General features: G+C 44.7%; 1 protein-coding gene across 8 annotated transcripts in view; it reads right to left on the minus strand.

Annotated features, from left to right (window-relative positions):
• Positions 1–7,462: 7,462 nt before the first annotated feature.
• Positions 7,463–16,147, minus strand: part of CACNA1I (calcium voltage-gated channel subunit alpha1 I) — a 361,190-nt gene continuing 352,505 nt past the window's right edge. For all 8 annotated transcript variants that reach the window (XM_077339439.1, XM_077339440.1, XM_077339442.1 and 5 more), the window contains one exon: positions 7,463–15,633. In XM_077339439.1, the coding sequence (XP_077195554.1) occupies positions 14,920–15,633 (714 nt within the window). In that variant the 3' untranslated portion in view covers positions 7,463–14,919. The remainder of the gene's footprint in view (positions 15,634–16,147) is intronic.

The raw sequence follows: 16,147 nt of genomic DNA on the forward strand, positions 1-16,147 counted from the left end.
AACTTCTTCCCCAAACTTGCTTAGTTCTGCTTTTCTTTGTTCTCTGCTATGGATTGCTTCCCCAGATATTGCTATAACTTCAGGTATGGTTGCTAGCTTCAGATTGGGAAATGCCTGGAGAATTTGATGGAGTTCGGGGAGTGGAGGGACTTCAGTGGGGTATAATGGCACAGAGTCCACCTTCCAAACCACCCATTTTCTCCAGGGGGACAGATTTCTGTTGCCTGGATCTCACTTGTAATCCCAGGAAATCTCCAGCTGCCACCTGGAGATTGGCAGCCCTAAGTGCCAGTTATGACTAGATGGATCCCACTGACCTGATTCTACTACAAGTTTCAAGCCCCTTGCTGGTTGACATTTTCCTACTGCATACAGACTCCTATTAGGGCTTACTAAGGCAAATGCCTGATGTGAAGAACAAGGGAGCTCCACCACTGCTGAAAGGCTCAGAGAGAAAAAGGAAAGATTGGCACAAGAGGCTTCCAAGCAAATCAGATTTAAGACGACAGAAATAGAAGCTGAGGACAAAATGAAAATACAATTTGTTTGTTGGAGGAACATTTCGATCCTGGAAAGGGTCTTGCAGGAAAGAGCTGGAAGAAAGTTGAAAAATAAATCTCGGGCAGACTTTCTGCTTCTGTTTGACATCCTACTGCCTTTGTTCCCTAAAAATTAGCTGACTCCTTTAGTCCATCAACCGCTTCAGGCTGGACCCCCTTTTCAGGCACTTTAGGGGAGCAGAGAGGCTCTTGGGCTGCTATTCTGCCATCCCATCTCTCCGCTCCAAGAGGGCACGTTTGATTTGTCTTGCCTGCCACTGTGATGAAACATTTTTATTATCAGCCCTTAAGGGAGTGAATGACAGGCCAGCAGAGTTATAGCTCTGCTGGGAAGGAGAGGAAAAGCACCAAGCAGCCCCTTCCATGCAAATGGCAGCATTAAAGCACAAGCACTGAGGATTTGAGTGACTGTTCTGCTGTTCCCATTAGGAGGGGCCTCTAAGCCTGCCTGCTAGAGATTCTCAAGGGAGCTGGGATTGTATCCTTAGAACAAACAGCCGTGCTGTCTAGTTAGACAGGCAAACGGGTCTCCGGTTGAACATGGCAACAAGCCATAATTGCCCCCCACGTACCCCTGCGCACATATGCAGCTCTCTTCCATGTGACGTTCTTACCTCAAAGGCCTCCAACTGCTTCTTAAAGCTCTGTGTTCTCATCAACAGATGAAGGTTGGAATTCTTTCAGTTACACCTCCAACAGAGGATGTGAAAATCATTAAAATGAGGAGGAGGAAGGGTTACAAATTGAGTATCTTCTTCATTTCTAAATTCACAGGCCATACCTGACACACAGGATATCCAGACTTGGATAAGGAGCCATCCACATTGTTCTCTCTGTGCAACTTGCCTCTGAACATTCAGGGCCCCCCATCCTTAAAATGTGAATGGTGGCGGTGGTGAAAAGTGCTTTCAAGTCACATTCAACTTACGGCAAGCCTGTAGGGTTTTCAAGGCAAGACATATTCAGAGGTGGTTTGCCATTGCCTACCTTTGTGTAACAACCCTGGACTTCCTTGGTGGTCACCTGGTCAAAATACTTACCAGAACTGGCCATGCCAGGCTATCCAGGTCAGTACGTAATGTGAGTAGGCTAACAGTAATGCCTAAATTTGCTGGGGCAATGAGTACTTCATATGTTCCTAAGCATAATGTATAATCTAGCATTCATGCTCCCAGTTTTGTATGCGCTGTAACTTTTCAACCACTTGCATTGGTTAGACTATAAAATATAGGCCGGGTTGTAATGTCACAGGCTATAACACTTTGCTTGCACTTCTATTTCTGAATTCTTGAGCAGCTCCCCTTGTGATAATTTTTGCCAGATTGATAGGGAGCATCACTTACCTTGAACTACCTTGACATTTTCATGCCCCAGCAATAGCTTGTTATTTGGCCTACAAAACTGCTTTGTGAGCAGCTTGCAGACTGTGTTATCTCGCTGGATGGTTACTGATTGCCTGGGGAGACGAGTGACGATATCCCGAAAAATGATTTGAGACCCTATCTGAAATCCTCATTTGGAACTGAAGCCTGCGAAAGGGTAAAATCCTGAGCGGGTGCCCCAGTTTCTTGCTAACCTGTTGGAGAACGCCGGTTTCAAGACAAACATGCTTTTCAGCATCTCCTCCAGTGTCTGCATCTATTTCCACATAATCATTACCCATTACAGCTGAGACCGATAGGCAAACACTCATTTATTCCCTCTTGACTGTTTAGTCACACGCACAAAGGCTCATCCCGACACATTGCAGATGCACATGCTTTGATACAGGCTCTTCAAGGCAGAAGACTAGCCCTTTAAATGCCACAATGAGCATTATAAATGAAAGAGACTCAAAAGTCAGTAAAGCATAAAATTAGCATTAGTGTGAAAATGACACCATTGCTGCATCATCTTGAATGCAAAACACATTGCAAAGCAAGAGACCGTAGCAACTAGTCCCCCCCCCCCAACACGTGGGCTGTCCTGATTTACAACAGCAAGCCAGGTACAGCATCAATCTGCTGTAACCCCTCAATCAGGACTGTCTCCAGTTTAGCGGGTTTACCTCCAGAGGTTTGTTTTAGAATCCATCCTAAGGAGGATGACAAAAGGGCAATTGCATCATAATGAAAAATCGATGACTTGGAAATTTAGAATCTGCTGAATTTTAGAATCCTCTTTGCAGGTATGATCATGTACTTGGTCTGCAAAATAACAAAAATAAAAATCGGATTCCACATAATGTTTTCCATGTCTCCCCCTCTTTATGGAAAAGTCCAAAGGGTAAAACTCAGAGATATTGGGACTTATGTAGGTGTCTGACCGACACTACCTAGGAAATTGGTGTTAGTGTGTGGTGAAAGATGGACATTTTTTTACATGCTTTGAAACACTCTGTTCACCAACCAGCCTTCAAGATTAGTGGGAAAACCACAGTTATTAATATTGATGGTATGAGCCTTAATACTGACAACAGTGCTAGGGTCCAGCTCTCGTAAACCCTGTGACAAATACAGTTCAATGCATTCCTTTTACTATGGAAAACAATCATCAGGACTGGTCTTCAGTGTCTGCTGGCAGGACTCTGGGAAACATTGAAAAGAGGCATTGAATTTGCTTTTGTCTTTAATCTTTTGAACTTTTGCTGTATCAGGTTGTACATCAGCCCTTCCTCTTCCTGCAGGCCAAATATGCTAGTAGCCAGACCCCTCCACATGTTGAGGGGCAGTTTATAGTCAGCAGAAACATAAATGCCATTTCAGAATACCACAGATATTAATTTATGAAACACTGGCAGAAAATGAACATTGTATTAGATGGGAAATGCATCTACAGACAAAGCAGACAACATGGACATCATCCCGTGTGAGGTCTCCGGGATTTACCTGAACTCTTTAGATTAGATTAGTGACCCTGGAGGTTCCTTCCAACTCTATGATTCTATGATTCAGGGGCTGATGCACTAATGGACTTCTTTCCCCATCCAAAGCAAGGATGCATATCTTGGGACAATAGGCACTCCAGGAAGGGTGCTATTACTCTGATAAACTTACATTTTCTCCTTCCCCCTCCCACTCAAGGAATTCAATTAATGATCATTAACAGCTTACCCCATTTTAGCAATCTCTCCTGGAATCTAGGGGTCATCAAGCAATCACAGTTATTGTTTAGAGCTATCACGGTTCATTTCCTGTGAAACTTCTGAGGATCCTGCCTGGGTATTGTCTTCACTCCTTGCCTCCCTCTAGTGGTAGTCAACCTGTGGTCCTCCAGATGTTCATGGACTACAATTCCCATGAGCCCCTGCCAGCATTTGCTGGCAGGGGCTCATGGGAATTGTAGTCCATGAACATCTGGAGGACCACAGGTTGACTACCCCTACACAGGGAGGCATGGGAAGGTGGGTACTGCATGTTCTCCTTGCCCCAGCAGTGGGGCAAGACTTAGTGGTGGAGTAGCCTAGTGTCCTCTCCCTGTGCCATGGAGAACTGGGAAGAAGACACATAGGGAGGAAGCAAACCTACTGCTGCTATATGTCTTCTGGCTCCAAGGGCACTTCCTGGTGCAGCAGCTGAGGCAGAGTGGGGGGGGGGCGGCTGTTGGTGTCCCTTCATGGTTGGTGTCCTAAGCAATTGCCTAGGGCTGCCCATGGGATCGGCCACTCCTGCATATCAGCAACAGGGAAACCACACAAGCCTGTCCCCATTCGGAAACCAGAAGAAGCTGGATTTCTGAATTAAACTGTACAAGCTTAGCAAGAGAGAGGAGAAGAGAAATACAAACTGGCACTTCTTGGAAGGGGGGGGGGGATATTTCTGATTTACAGCCTCTTTTAGTATCCGCATCCAGTATGATATCTCCTGGCAGGAAACACAGAAATAACTCTTAAACATCAGGCCAAACTCAGCAGTGAAATCACACTTATGGAGCATTTTCAGCTTCAGGGAGAATGAAGAATGGGCACGATGGCAGAATCTGTTTCTCAACAGAATGATGAGAACAGCCCAACACAAGAAAACCAAAACCAGACAGCACTGAAAACCTACTAGGAACTAAAAGTGAATCTACAAAGCCTGTAAAGAATTTAGGAGAGAGGAATGAGTAGATCTGGCCAAAGGGCTTAAACCCTGCAGCTGATGCCAAAAACGACCACTGCCTTTGTGACAGCCCATTTTGTGGGTGTAAGGAGATAAAACCGCTGAATTTAGTATTAAAAATAAGACCTGACCACTTTGCATTCCTTGCAAGGCAGCAGACTTCAGGCACCTTTGTAGAAGAAGCCTGTGAGAATTTAATATAGCAATGAATGCTCTAAGCAGCCAGTTGGTACATTAAGGATCAAAGCGGCAGTGGTAGATTCATATGTGCATTTATTTAGCTCATTTGTAAGCCATACTGTTGCACCAAATACATACACTCAAGGTGGCTTTCAAGTAAAATGAAAACCACAAGTAAAAACCAAAGAAACACAATGAACCTGAAAAAGAAACACACAATTGAATAGTGACTTACCATGGAGTCCTGACCTTCTGTGGATTGTTTCTATGGATCGTTTTGGACTGACAAAATAGAAGTCCAGTAGGATCCTTGAGATTGTGAGGGCCTGGTTGGTGATATTTTGTTGGGAGAAAATAAAGGCAGTGTGATGAGCTGAACGACAACTGGCGACACCTGCCAAGTTCCTTAATATGTGTGTTTCAGAGGGAGTTTTACAATGACTGCTGAAAGGGTGGGTTGGACCCAAAGAGTTGTTTCCACCAATTCTCCCTTCTGGCTGCAGATGTGCCTCCTCATGTCATTCCTCAAGGTCTTCTGAACCCCAGGAACAGTATTGCATGGCAATCATTGGACTGTTGAGGGGGGGGGGGCAATCAGGAAATCTTCAGTTTGTAGATGAAAAATTTAGTCTGGATCCAATTCACTAATTAAACTTTTGGTTAAAGACCTCTTTCTCCTTCCTTCTTTTCTTAAGCAGGATAACTGAGCAGATGGTGGCAAAGAAAATGTAGGTATATCTGGATAACACTTCTGCCTTTGACCCTTTTTAATCAGACAGAAAAGGGAATGAATTCCCTTTCATTCTCCTTGAGCTGCCCATTGCCTTTGAGCAGTCAATTCTATTATAGAATACTGAACATCAGCTGGGGATTCATTCAGTAGGACTCAAAGGGTTTCTGCCCCTAATGTAGAACCAGTTGTCTGGACCCTATCTTGTGAAATGCTTGCAGCAGGGGTAGTCAACCTGTGGTCCTCCAGATGTTCATGGACTACAATTCCCACGAGCCCCTGCCAGCAAACGCTGGCAGGGGCTCATGGGAATTGTAGTCCATGAACATCTGGAGGACCGCAGGTTGACTACCCCTGGCTTGCAGGGTTTACACTCAAGACTGTTGAGTAAAATTAGCTGTGGCTTGAGGGTTGGGTGCCATTTGTATGTAGATAATACCAATCTTTATATTTCATTAACTAAGCCTCCAAAGGCAGCTGCAGTGGTCCTAAATCAGTAGCTGGATGTTGTACTCAAGTGGCTGATGGAAAATGGAACTGAATTCAGACAAGATAAAGGTGTTACTGGCTGGAAAGGCCCATGTTCTGGAAGTAGGGTTGCCAACCTCCAAGCAACCTTGTTTCCCCTCCCTGTACCTCTTCAAGTGCCTAAACATCTACAGGTGCTTGTTTATGCACCTGAAAAGATACACATACATGTGTCTGTGAAACAAAAATCACCAGGTCCAGGACTGGGCCCTTGCAGCACCTTGTAAATTGCCCGAGTTCAGCTCTTAAATATTTCCAACCAATGGACACCATAATATCTAGTTTGACCCCTAGTTTGATTTTGAAAGAACTGCACTGGTTACCATCTGTTCCCTTGTCCAATTCAAAATGCTGCTTTCAAGTCATAAGCCTTCTGGGACCAAGGAACGGTAGATTTGCCTTCTCGAAATTCAGTTGTTAATCCATTTTCTGAGTGTGCCCCCACCCCCGGCAATTCTGGATTTGATGCAAATTGTTGTAGCTGTAGATGGTCTGTTAATTATTTTTGGTTTAAAGCGTGTTTGTTTGAATTTTTTAAATGGTTAACTATTTTATGAGACTACTAGTAGTAAAGCCCATTGTATTTTAAAATACAATGGGCGCTAGCATGGGTGTTGGTGGGGCGGGGGGCTCTCAGGGCTCCAGGCGGGCCCCCCTGAGGCGGCGGCCCTGCGGTCCCCAGTCCTCAACTCCTGTCCCCCCTGATGTCCTGGGCTCCAGAAGCAGGGCCAGCGCATCTCCGACGCGCCAGGCCTGCTGTGCTCGCTGCAACGAAGCCTTTCTGCCCCTCCCTCCCCCCCCAGCCTTGGCGCCACGAAAGGAGCAGGGCCAACATGTCTCTGATGCGTCGGGCCTGCTCTTCTGGTCGTGTTGAAGCCTACTCACCACCCCCCTCCTTGGGCAAGGTCACTGGCTCACCGCCGGGAAAGGAGCAGGGCCGCTGCATTGGTGACACAGCGGCCCTGCTCCTTTCCCAGCGGCGAAGCCTCTTCCCCTGACCAACTTACCTCTGAGTTGAGGACGGGCCAAGTGGTCAATGGGGAGCTGTGCTGCATGTGGCTCCCCATTGGCCTCTTGGCCCCTCCGAGTTTTTGTCATGGATTCAGCCCGCCCCTTTCTCCTCCCACCTAGCCCTTACTGTTTTATTTTTACCGCTCCGCAGGAGCGGTTTACAGATGCTTGGAAGTGGGATGATTCAAAGGTGAATAAACTCCAGCGCCTCACCTTGACCATCAGCTGGAAAAGCCAGGGTAATCTCACCTGTGGCAGGGAAGCAGACAGTCACCAGAGCATTTGCATAAGTTCCCCTACTGTGGCGGAATCACAGCTGTGGGTCCTTTTCTGAAGTGCAGAAGGAACAACATCACACCACAGCAAGTCTTGTCAAAAGGCAATACTTTAATGTTCAAAACTTTCTACACAAAGTGCATTTGTCTTCTTGTATTTTGTTTTGTTTTGTTTACCTCACAATACTGGGAAGGATTTCTACTGAGACCTCTACCCTTCCATAGCACCTTCTGAGATCTAAGAAATTCCCACACCAGCACAGAAACAAGGGATCTGCATTTTCCTATTACTTCCCCACTGAAGGGACTAGACAAGAGAGCCCCTGTGAAAAACAAAATCAATCAGGCGTAAGCAGACCCTTCAAAATACAGACCTGAAATCCCACTCTGACCCAAGATACACGAATCCCTTTTTGAAAATATAACTAATTATGTTGTGTTTTAACAACCCACTCTCTGGGTAGAATAGATGCTTCGTTTTTCTTCTTCAAAACCATTAGTAAATAATTAAAAGGGAGAGACAAAATATTCTCTAAAGATATTCTCAGTTGCCATGGTAACCCTTTTCCTAGGCCAGAAGCCTTGTACTTGTGTAGTGAAACAAAAATGCAAGCAACAAATCCATATTTTGAAGAAAGAATAGGATCTGGTTGATAGTGCAAAGTTGTCTGTGCTCTTATGAATTCAGGGTAAGGGCTTTATTTAATGTATAAGCTGGCTGGCATCTGACAGTTTGGCCGCACTACCTTCCAACAGAAGAGACATGGAATGTCTCCTGCAATGAAGACTGACACTGCAGGCCCACAACTGAGAAAACAGATTTTTTTTCTAACAGCACAGTCCTCCCCTCCTCCTAGATCAAGCCATTTCCCCCTACTGATTCATTGCCAGGTGGCCACATACCATGATGCATGTGCATTTAGAAATAGGGGGGATTTGGTGAAGGTATTGTCTGTGATTTCTGTGACTTGGGAAAGCATTTTCTCTTGGTCACAGACAAGGTCAGCTTGCAAAGACACCAACACGAAAGATTCCCAGACTGATCCAGAAGCCTGGAAATGGATCCTCCTGTTGTAAGATTCTGATAAAACTTTTCAGAAAGCAACTATGCCCAAAACCTTATGCCAACACCACAGAATCAAAGAGTAAGAAGTAAGTAGAGTAAGATCTTGTTGTATCTTGAATATTTAATTTATTTTTGGGAAGCTTCATCAGGTACTGCTGAGACTGCTAGCTGCAAAGCAGAGAAATCTGCTGGTGGAATGTTTGTGCAAGAACTCGTAACAGGGCAGCTGAAAAAAAAAAGAGTAACCGCCTATGAAATATCAGGTTCTGTAAATAAAACCATCAAGGTACAAGTGTATTTTCCTGATATTGTTCTGTAATGACTAAAATGGCCACTCTGGAATACTTGAAATAGAGAAGTATATCAATGTACTTGAAATGTATGAAGGGGGGCAGGGTGGGTAGGACAACCAACAAGGACATCTCCAAGGCTAGGAGCTGAATGAGATGGACAATAACAAAGGCTGTTATTTTCCTTGTTGTTGATGTGAAGATAGCCTATCCTGCTTCTACTGAAAATGGAAATTCACATGAAAGGCCAAAGTTCCTTTCTCCAGAAGTGCCCAGGTGGGAGCAGTTTTCATGTGTGGGATGTAGACAAGCAATACATCCCAAGTATGTTTTGTTCTCTATGCTCTAACAGCAATCTTCAGATAGTCATCCACTATAACACTATTCCTGAAAGCACAGTTGGAAGAAAAGAAGACATCAATCTTTCAATGATTTGTAAATGTATGAACAGAAGCCCAAACTGTCTTATAGACTAGAAGTTCCTGTATGCTGCTGAAATGGCTGTTTCCAAGAAGAAAGAATGGACTGTCTTTCCTCTGGAGAAGGCTTACTTCAAACCTGACAATTTTTCCATATGCAGTGTTTGAACCATCTGATATAATAAACCTTCCATTCTAATGAAGATAGTTTCACTAAAAGTTTTGTTCAGATAAATACCAAGTGCCTGATTGATATCTCAGTTGCTGCATGCTTTCTCCTTGGGGTGAATGCCGTTAGGGAAGAAAGCTGATGGGAAGGCATTTTATAACCTGTGGCAACTACAGAATTAAACTCAGGAATAGCAGGGACAGCCATACCATGATTTTTGGTCTGAAAATACAATGTCCTTTATTAATAAAAAGGACAAGCAGAGTCAATGGCTACAAATAAGTCTTTAATGTGCTTAAGATTTTAGAGTGGACACATGGCCATAGGTTCAAAAGGCAGGGAGTGCATAATACCAGATAATATAAAACTGAATGCAAGTGGAGGAAAATATGACTGAACATAAGTTACAGTATGCTGTGATGACAGCTTTGTAACAGTGCTGTCAGAAAAGTGGCATTACTTCTCTACAAGTGTTGCATCTCATGAGAGGCCTGGTTTAGTGTTAAAACATCTGCTTGGCTTCAGCATCGCCAGCTAAATCAATTGATAGTATGGAAAACCTCTGTCTGAAACTCAAGAGAGCCACTGCCAATCAGAATAAACAATACTGACTTGGATGGACCAATAGTCTGAATCAATATAAGGCAGCACCATGTGTGTGCATCTGAGTAAAACCATCCAGCTGAGCTCTTCCAAATAGTAAAGGATTTTATCTGTGTTCTATTAATGCAAATTTGAACTGTTCAGGAGTTTGCTGTGATAATTTTGTTAAGCATATCATGGGTAAATAACCTAAGGATCTGATAATCTGTATATACACTTTCAGGGCCAGAACAGGCAAAATTGCTGCCACTCTACCTAGGCACTGTTGTGAAAGGAAATTGCTAAAGATGTTGCTATGGACATTCTGAGAAAGTCTAAAAACCATGACATTTGGTCACTGTGAAGCTGTCAAAATCACTTTCAACCACTACTCCTAGAGATTTCAGATCTCTATAAATCAGCCTGAAAGGAGAAAAGGTGTACACAAGATCATGCTGGCCAGTTATGTTACCTTATTTACCAAGAACCTTTATTGTGGAGACAAGGTTGAATTGATGGTTTTCTGAGATTCTAACAAATTCACTGAAGTAGCTGGGGATCTGAACAGAATATTCTGGTTTCAGCATCTATTCCTTCAGAATTATTGGTTTGCGCAATCTCTCACTGTATTCAAAGCTCCAGTGTTGAATTTCATTCTTATGGAACAAGGCATTTTTCTAACTAACTAAACACTATTAGCATGATAAACCTTATGACTTCCTGCTTATATAATCTTCTGCTATGTATTAACTAGAATGTCTTGCCCTTGGAAGATATCTAGCAATGCTACAAGTGGCAGTCTGTCTGCCCACAACTCCAGCTTTTCCTTGGCTTCTGAATTAGACAATGTTATTTGACTTATCTTATCCTAAACGGTAATGACTGGGGAAGGCACTGGCAAAGCATCCCATATTGAGTCTGCCATGAAAATGCTAGAGGGTGTCACCCCAAGGGTCAGACACGACCCGGTGCTTGCACAGGGGATACCTTTACCTTTACCCTAAGCATGAGCTTCCCAGCTTAAGATGTTGGCATCTGTTATGAGCAACATAAAGCTGGTCTGTGAACAGTCTCCTTGAAGTCAAATAAATTAATTTCATGAACCAGTGAATCAATTGATATACTTCTGTTATGTGATCAGGTGAAGTTACCAGGAATCTTATGCTGAAAAGACGAGAGAAGACTCTGAGCTGTCTTGCGTGGATTCTTACCCAAGGAATGGGTTCCTTCACCTTCCCCTCAGCAAGACATTCTATGATTCAGAGTGAGAATGCTGTTGTTTCACAACTTCTTATGCCCATGGTCCTAGAAGTAGCAGATCAAAGCTGACATATTCATGATACTTTGAAAGGATAAGGATCTTCTCCACATGTGGAAACACTGCTGCCCCTTGTAAGCACCCAGCAGCAGCCATAGCTATTAGGATGAGGCAGATGAGAATGGTGAGGTCCAAAGTGCTAGCTGGACAGATGAAACACAGGAACTTACTCTGAAAGGGATGTATTGGAACATGTAAGTGTGAGAAGTCTGTCGAAGACAGGAAGCTGATGGACCCAAACTGATGGATCCATGACGAAAGAAAAATAAAAGCCTTGTGCAGTTCTGAAATTCTGCCTCCCAACCCAGTCTCTTCTGGATATGGATAATGTTGTCAGAAATTTGTACATTGCTGAGATCTGAACAGAGTTTCAGATTTTGCATACTACAAGGCTGGGAGGAGCCACTCCCTTTTGGTGTCTCTGCAAGATGATTCTACCTGCAACCAAAAAGGGCACTCTTCCAAAAGTTGAGGTTTGCCCTACCCCAGTGTCACTAGAGAAGAGAACTTGCTTCCAATTAAACTAGCATAGGACTAAGCTAACTGATTTAGAACTTCCCCTCTTATTTGATTTTGCATCAGTTTTAAAAAAAGAATAGGCCATACGAGAGGAACACAGGCTTTCCACCCCGTGTTTGTCCTGTGTTCAAGGGTGGGGATCGGCAGCTGCCAGTGAGAACTGGCTGGGGCTGAAACGGCTAAGTATCCCCTCTTCAGCCTGACCATCTTCCCTTCATGAATTCCTCATCCTTTTTTGCCTGTTCAAAGGGCACCACATATCCCATCTCTTTTTAATGCTCCTTTCCTCATCATTTAAGGCTACATTTGAAGTAGTTAGTGGCAAACTGGTGCATATTTTGTCCAAATGTGAGTGGCCGAGTGACTTTAAAAAAAAATGGTCTCCCCTTTTCAAGTGCAGCCAAGCGTACCCTTTTCAAGTCCAATTCCAAATTTTCAGTTAACATAAAGATGTTTTTAGGATTACTGTGTGAGTGCAGAGAAGTGATAAAGCTGTATCAGATTGGGTTTCCCATGGGCTGAGTATTGGCTACCATGCGATTTTGGTTCTAAGCCTGAAGTTCTTATCTGACTGCTCCCCCCTGAGCACAGATGGCCGGAGGATCCCGGCCAAGCGGGGCAAATCGGTCTCAGCTTGAGATGGTGAAGAAGAAGAAGAGATGGTGATTCGACTCAGTCTCTGATTATAATGCTGTGACAGAGAGACTGCTTCCTTGTCCCTGTCAGGGTAAGAGCATGCACTTTATGGGACTGTCTTTGGTCTCCCACCCGCCTTCCCCCTTTCAAGAGAGAAGAGGCAGGGAGCACACCACAAACTAGCACAAAATAAACATAAAAAAAAAATTAAGACCCTTGTTATTGCTTTATTAACACAGACCATTACTTCTTTGCAAGTAATGAGAACTCCTGCTCTCTCTTGTTTCCCAGACACTGCCCAGTTCAGGCTCTGTTTGTTTTTTTTAAGAAACACATATTCCTTTTTGAGGCGATGAATTCACCATCCTCTGTCTGCTGACACATTTGGTATTTACTGCCTCTTTATATATAGAACAAAGCAGCATATTAAAAATACAAAACGACAACACCCTTTCCCCGTAAATTAACTGGACTGGTCATGGCTGTTGATGCAGAAAGGGACCGCGGAGGCAGGGGCAGCCCACTGGTTGTGGCAGAGGAAAGGACTGTTCAGTTCTGGGGATAAAGGTCCCATTGCCCCCTCCCCTCTGGCATCTGCCTCTCAGTTGAGAGGAACATTTTGGAAAGGAAGAGGGGCCATTTCCTTTTGCCAGTTTCTCCCCCCAAAAGCCCTTTAGAATAAGTTGCCAACTTTTCAACTGGTCCCTGTAACTGTGCCTTTAACATCCCTTGGATCTGTAACACTTAGCAAGTGAAAATGTATTATTTTCCATGCCACGAAGAGTTCTACCTCCAGATTCCTGCTGGTCAAGTATTTATCAAAGACATAGGCCAAGATGTTTTTAAATATTTGTTTTGAGTTGGTTGGCAATCTTGATTTTTAATTTTTTTTTCTCTGAGTGCCCTATCCCTGCCTTAACACTGAAAAAAGACAATCCTTTCCAGAAACCAGTCTTCCTGGCTGTGGGCTTGGTTAGCGGTGGAAAAAGAAAGACTGGGTACAAAGGCACCCTAAAAGGGGGACTGAGTCACTGGGGGTGGTCATATAATAGGGAACGAGAACTTTTGGATTCTGAGTGATGATCTTGGTATGACTGAGCAAATCTCATCAATCCACCTATTACATCCCCTGGACTTCCCTGGTAATCAATCCGCCCTCCATTTGCAAAGCACAGACAAGGTGAGCGACAACCGTTCCAGACATTCACTAGTGAATAAATTACCCATTGTATTGCATATGCGCAAACAGCTACACGCACGCGCACACACACATGCACGCAAACATCCAGCCCTCCCCCCAACACTACTTGTTCATATGTCTGGAGGCACTGAAGGCCATCCAAGAGCCACCAGATTCCGTTAGGTTATCAGGCTATAAAAAGAACAGTCGTTCTAGGATGATTCTTATTTCTCATTGGTGAAAAAATAGGAGCCCCAGCTTGGACTTGAAGGGCGATTATGCTTTGCATCTGAGATTCATTCTGTCTTCCCCATCCACATTCTCTCATATTTTATTTTTTTATCTGATATATTTGTAAAAAATAATATACTTTTCTCTAGAGATGGTTTTTGCACCTCTGGGCTTCTAAAATAGATTCTTCTCAAGTACTGAACGGCAAGAAAGGAAAAACCCTTACTAAACCCCCACCCCCCAAAAAACCCTTAACAGCACAGAGTGGTTTCCCCTTAGCAGCTTTCTTTCTCGGCAAGAAAGGCAAAAGCAACAACAACAAAAAATCAAAGCATCCAGCAGTTGCCATGTGACTTTTTGCAGTCTCACTTCCCCAAGTTTTAAAGCAACTCTGAATGGTCCTCCTTTCTCCATGGCAACCTAGGCTGTCCAGCTGGGTGGGAAAGATCCTAACTTTACCTGAGGAAATCCTCCACCCTAAACTCCAGCTGGGGACCTTGTATTCCACCCAGGTACCTTCATAACAAAACTAGATGGCCCTTTCGGAGATCTGGAGAATAGTTCTTTGTTTTTCCAAACAGAAGTATGAACCACTGAGATTTCCCCTAAAGAGATAAAACCCATCTTGGTTCCTTCTGGTTTCATGTTGAAATTAATTTTTCCCAAAAGTCCCTGCCCTTTTTCATGCTTAGCACTTTCTGAAAGTCCTAAGCTCTCTGTAAAAAAAATAAATAAATCATTCTGTATATCTGTACATATATATTTGTATAGTCGAGGAGTAAATGGCTGCCTCCAGCCAATTACTCTGCAGGAGGTTCTCCACCCTCTTTAACCTGGCACTGCTGTCTCTGGATTTCCTTTCTCCCACTGTTTGCTTTGCAGAAGCAGTGGTCTCATGCATGAGTGGGGTGTTCACATATTGCTTTCGCTCCCTCGTGTCTCTGAGGTATAGTACAAAAGTCTTTGTTTTCCACACGCACGCACCCACACACATGCACACACACTGACATACGTATTTATATTTTGCGTTGTTTGATTGTTTCCTTTCCTACAGTCCTCTTGTGTGGCACTGCTGTCAGGAAATGGTAGCCAAAACACGCCCTGTCTTGTTCAGATTTTGCTCTTCCTCCCTGCCCCCAGGGAATCTCATCTGTTCCTCTTGCTGACTCCATTTCCCAGCTCCACCTCAGGCGGGACCGGGGAGCTGGAATCCACAGCCCCAAGTTTGTCTGAGCCCAGGTCTGGTACCTTGCCCTCCCTTGGAGAAGGGCTGTTCTTGCAGAAGTCCGTCACCCATGAAGGCATGGATAAAAAACCCCTTGGGTCAACCGAATAGAATTGCTTGGCTTCCGTTGCTGCAGAACCCTGGGAAGAAGGGTTGGCATGAAGACTGCTGGTGCTGTTGCACTTCTTTACAAGTGCCAGACCTTGGGGCGGAGGGGGCGGTGAGAAGAGGGAAGTCAGAGAAAGACTGCTGAGGGTCTCTGACTGCTCATGGTTGTTGCCTCCACCCCTCAGGCTGCTTCCGGCACCCTCCTCATCAGAAGGGTCCATGGAGTCATGGTAGGTGCAACCGGGGCTGGTGCTTCCACCGCTGCTGTGGCTCCGTTGGTGCCGCCTGATGTTCCGGAGAGTAAATATCCCTCGACCTCTCAAGCTCTGCCGTCGAGAGGCGGGGGAAAGTGGTGCCACCAGAGCTCTTTGGGCGGCTGTTGCTGGCACTGGGCACAGGGCTACTGGGAGGTCCAGCGTGCACTGGGGTGAGTCACTGAGGTTCAAGCTGTCCTCCAGTGTGGTCTGCAAGCTGCCCTCTGAGCTGTTGCTCCTGCTGTCATCCAGGGAAGTGTCACTCTCAGTGGTCTGCAAGTCCAAGAGAAGCAAAATGGGGGATCTGTTAGTTCATATACTGTTGGGGGAGAGGGATGGAGTGGCTGTAACATGGTACGGGATTGTGACATGGGGAGTGGCTGAAATCTAGGGCCAAATGAATGTGATGGCATGGCTGCCATTTTGAAATCATTTGAAGTGCTCCAAAGGCCTGATACTGATTGGGCAAGCAGCATAGTACTCCTATCCTTTCTGCTGGCAGCTTTTCAAGTGCCAAAACAGCAGCAGGGGAGAGTAATTTCAGCAGCTATGAGGATGCCATCATGTCTAGTTTGGTCATGAGTGGTAGAACTCCAGTCTGCCTTGGAAGGCCTCAGGTTCAATCCCTAGCATCCATTAGGAGGTGAAAGAACTTTGTACCTGAGATCCTAAAGAACTGCTGTCAGGCAGGGGAGACAGAGTGCTGACCTTGACCAACCAGTGGTCTGATTCAGTATGAGGCAACTTGATATTAAAACTGCTCACTGCTGGCTGGTCTCATCTTCCC

Source organism: Paroedura picta, chromosome 5 (assembly GCF_049243985.1).
Source record: "Paroedura picta isolate Pp20150507F chromosome 5, Ppicta_v3.0, whole genome shotgun sequence".
NCBI classification, from domain to species: domain Eukaryota; kingdom Metazoa; phylum Chordata; class Lepidosauria; order Squamata; family Gekkonidae; genus Paroedura; species Paroedura picta.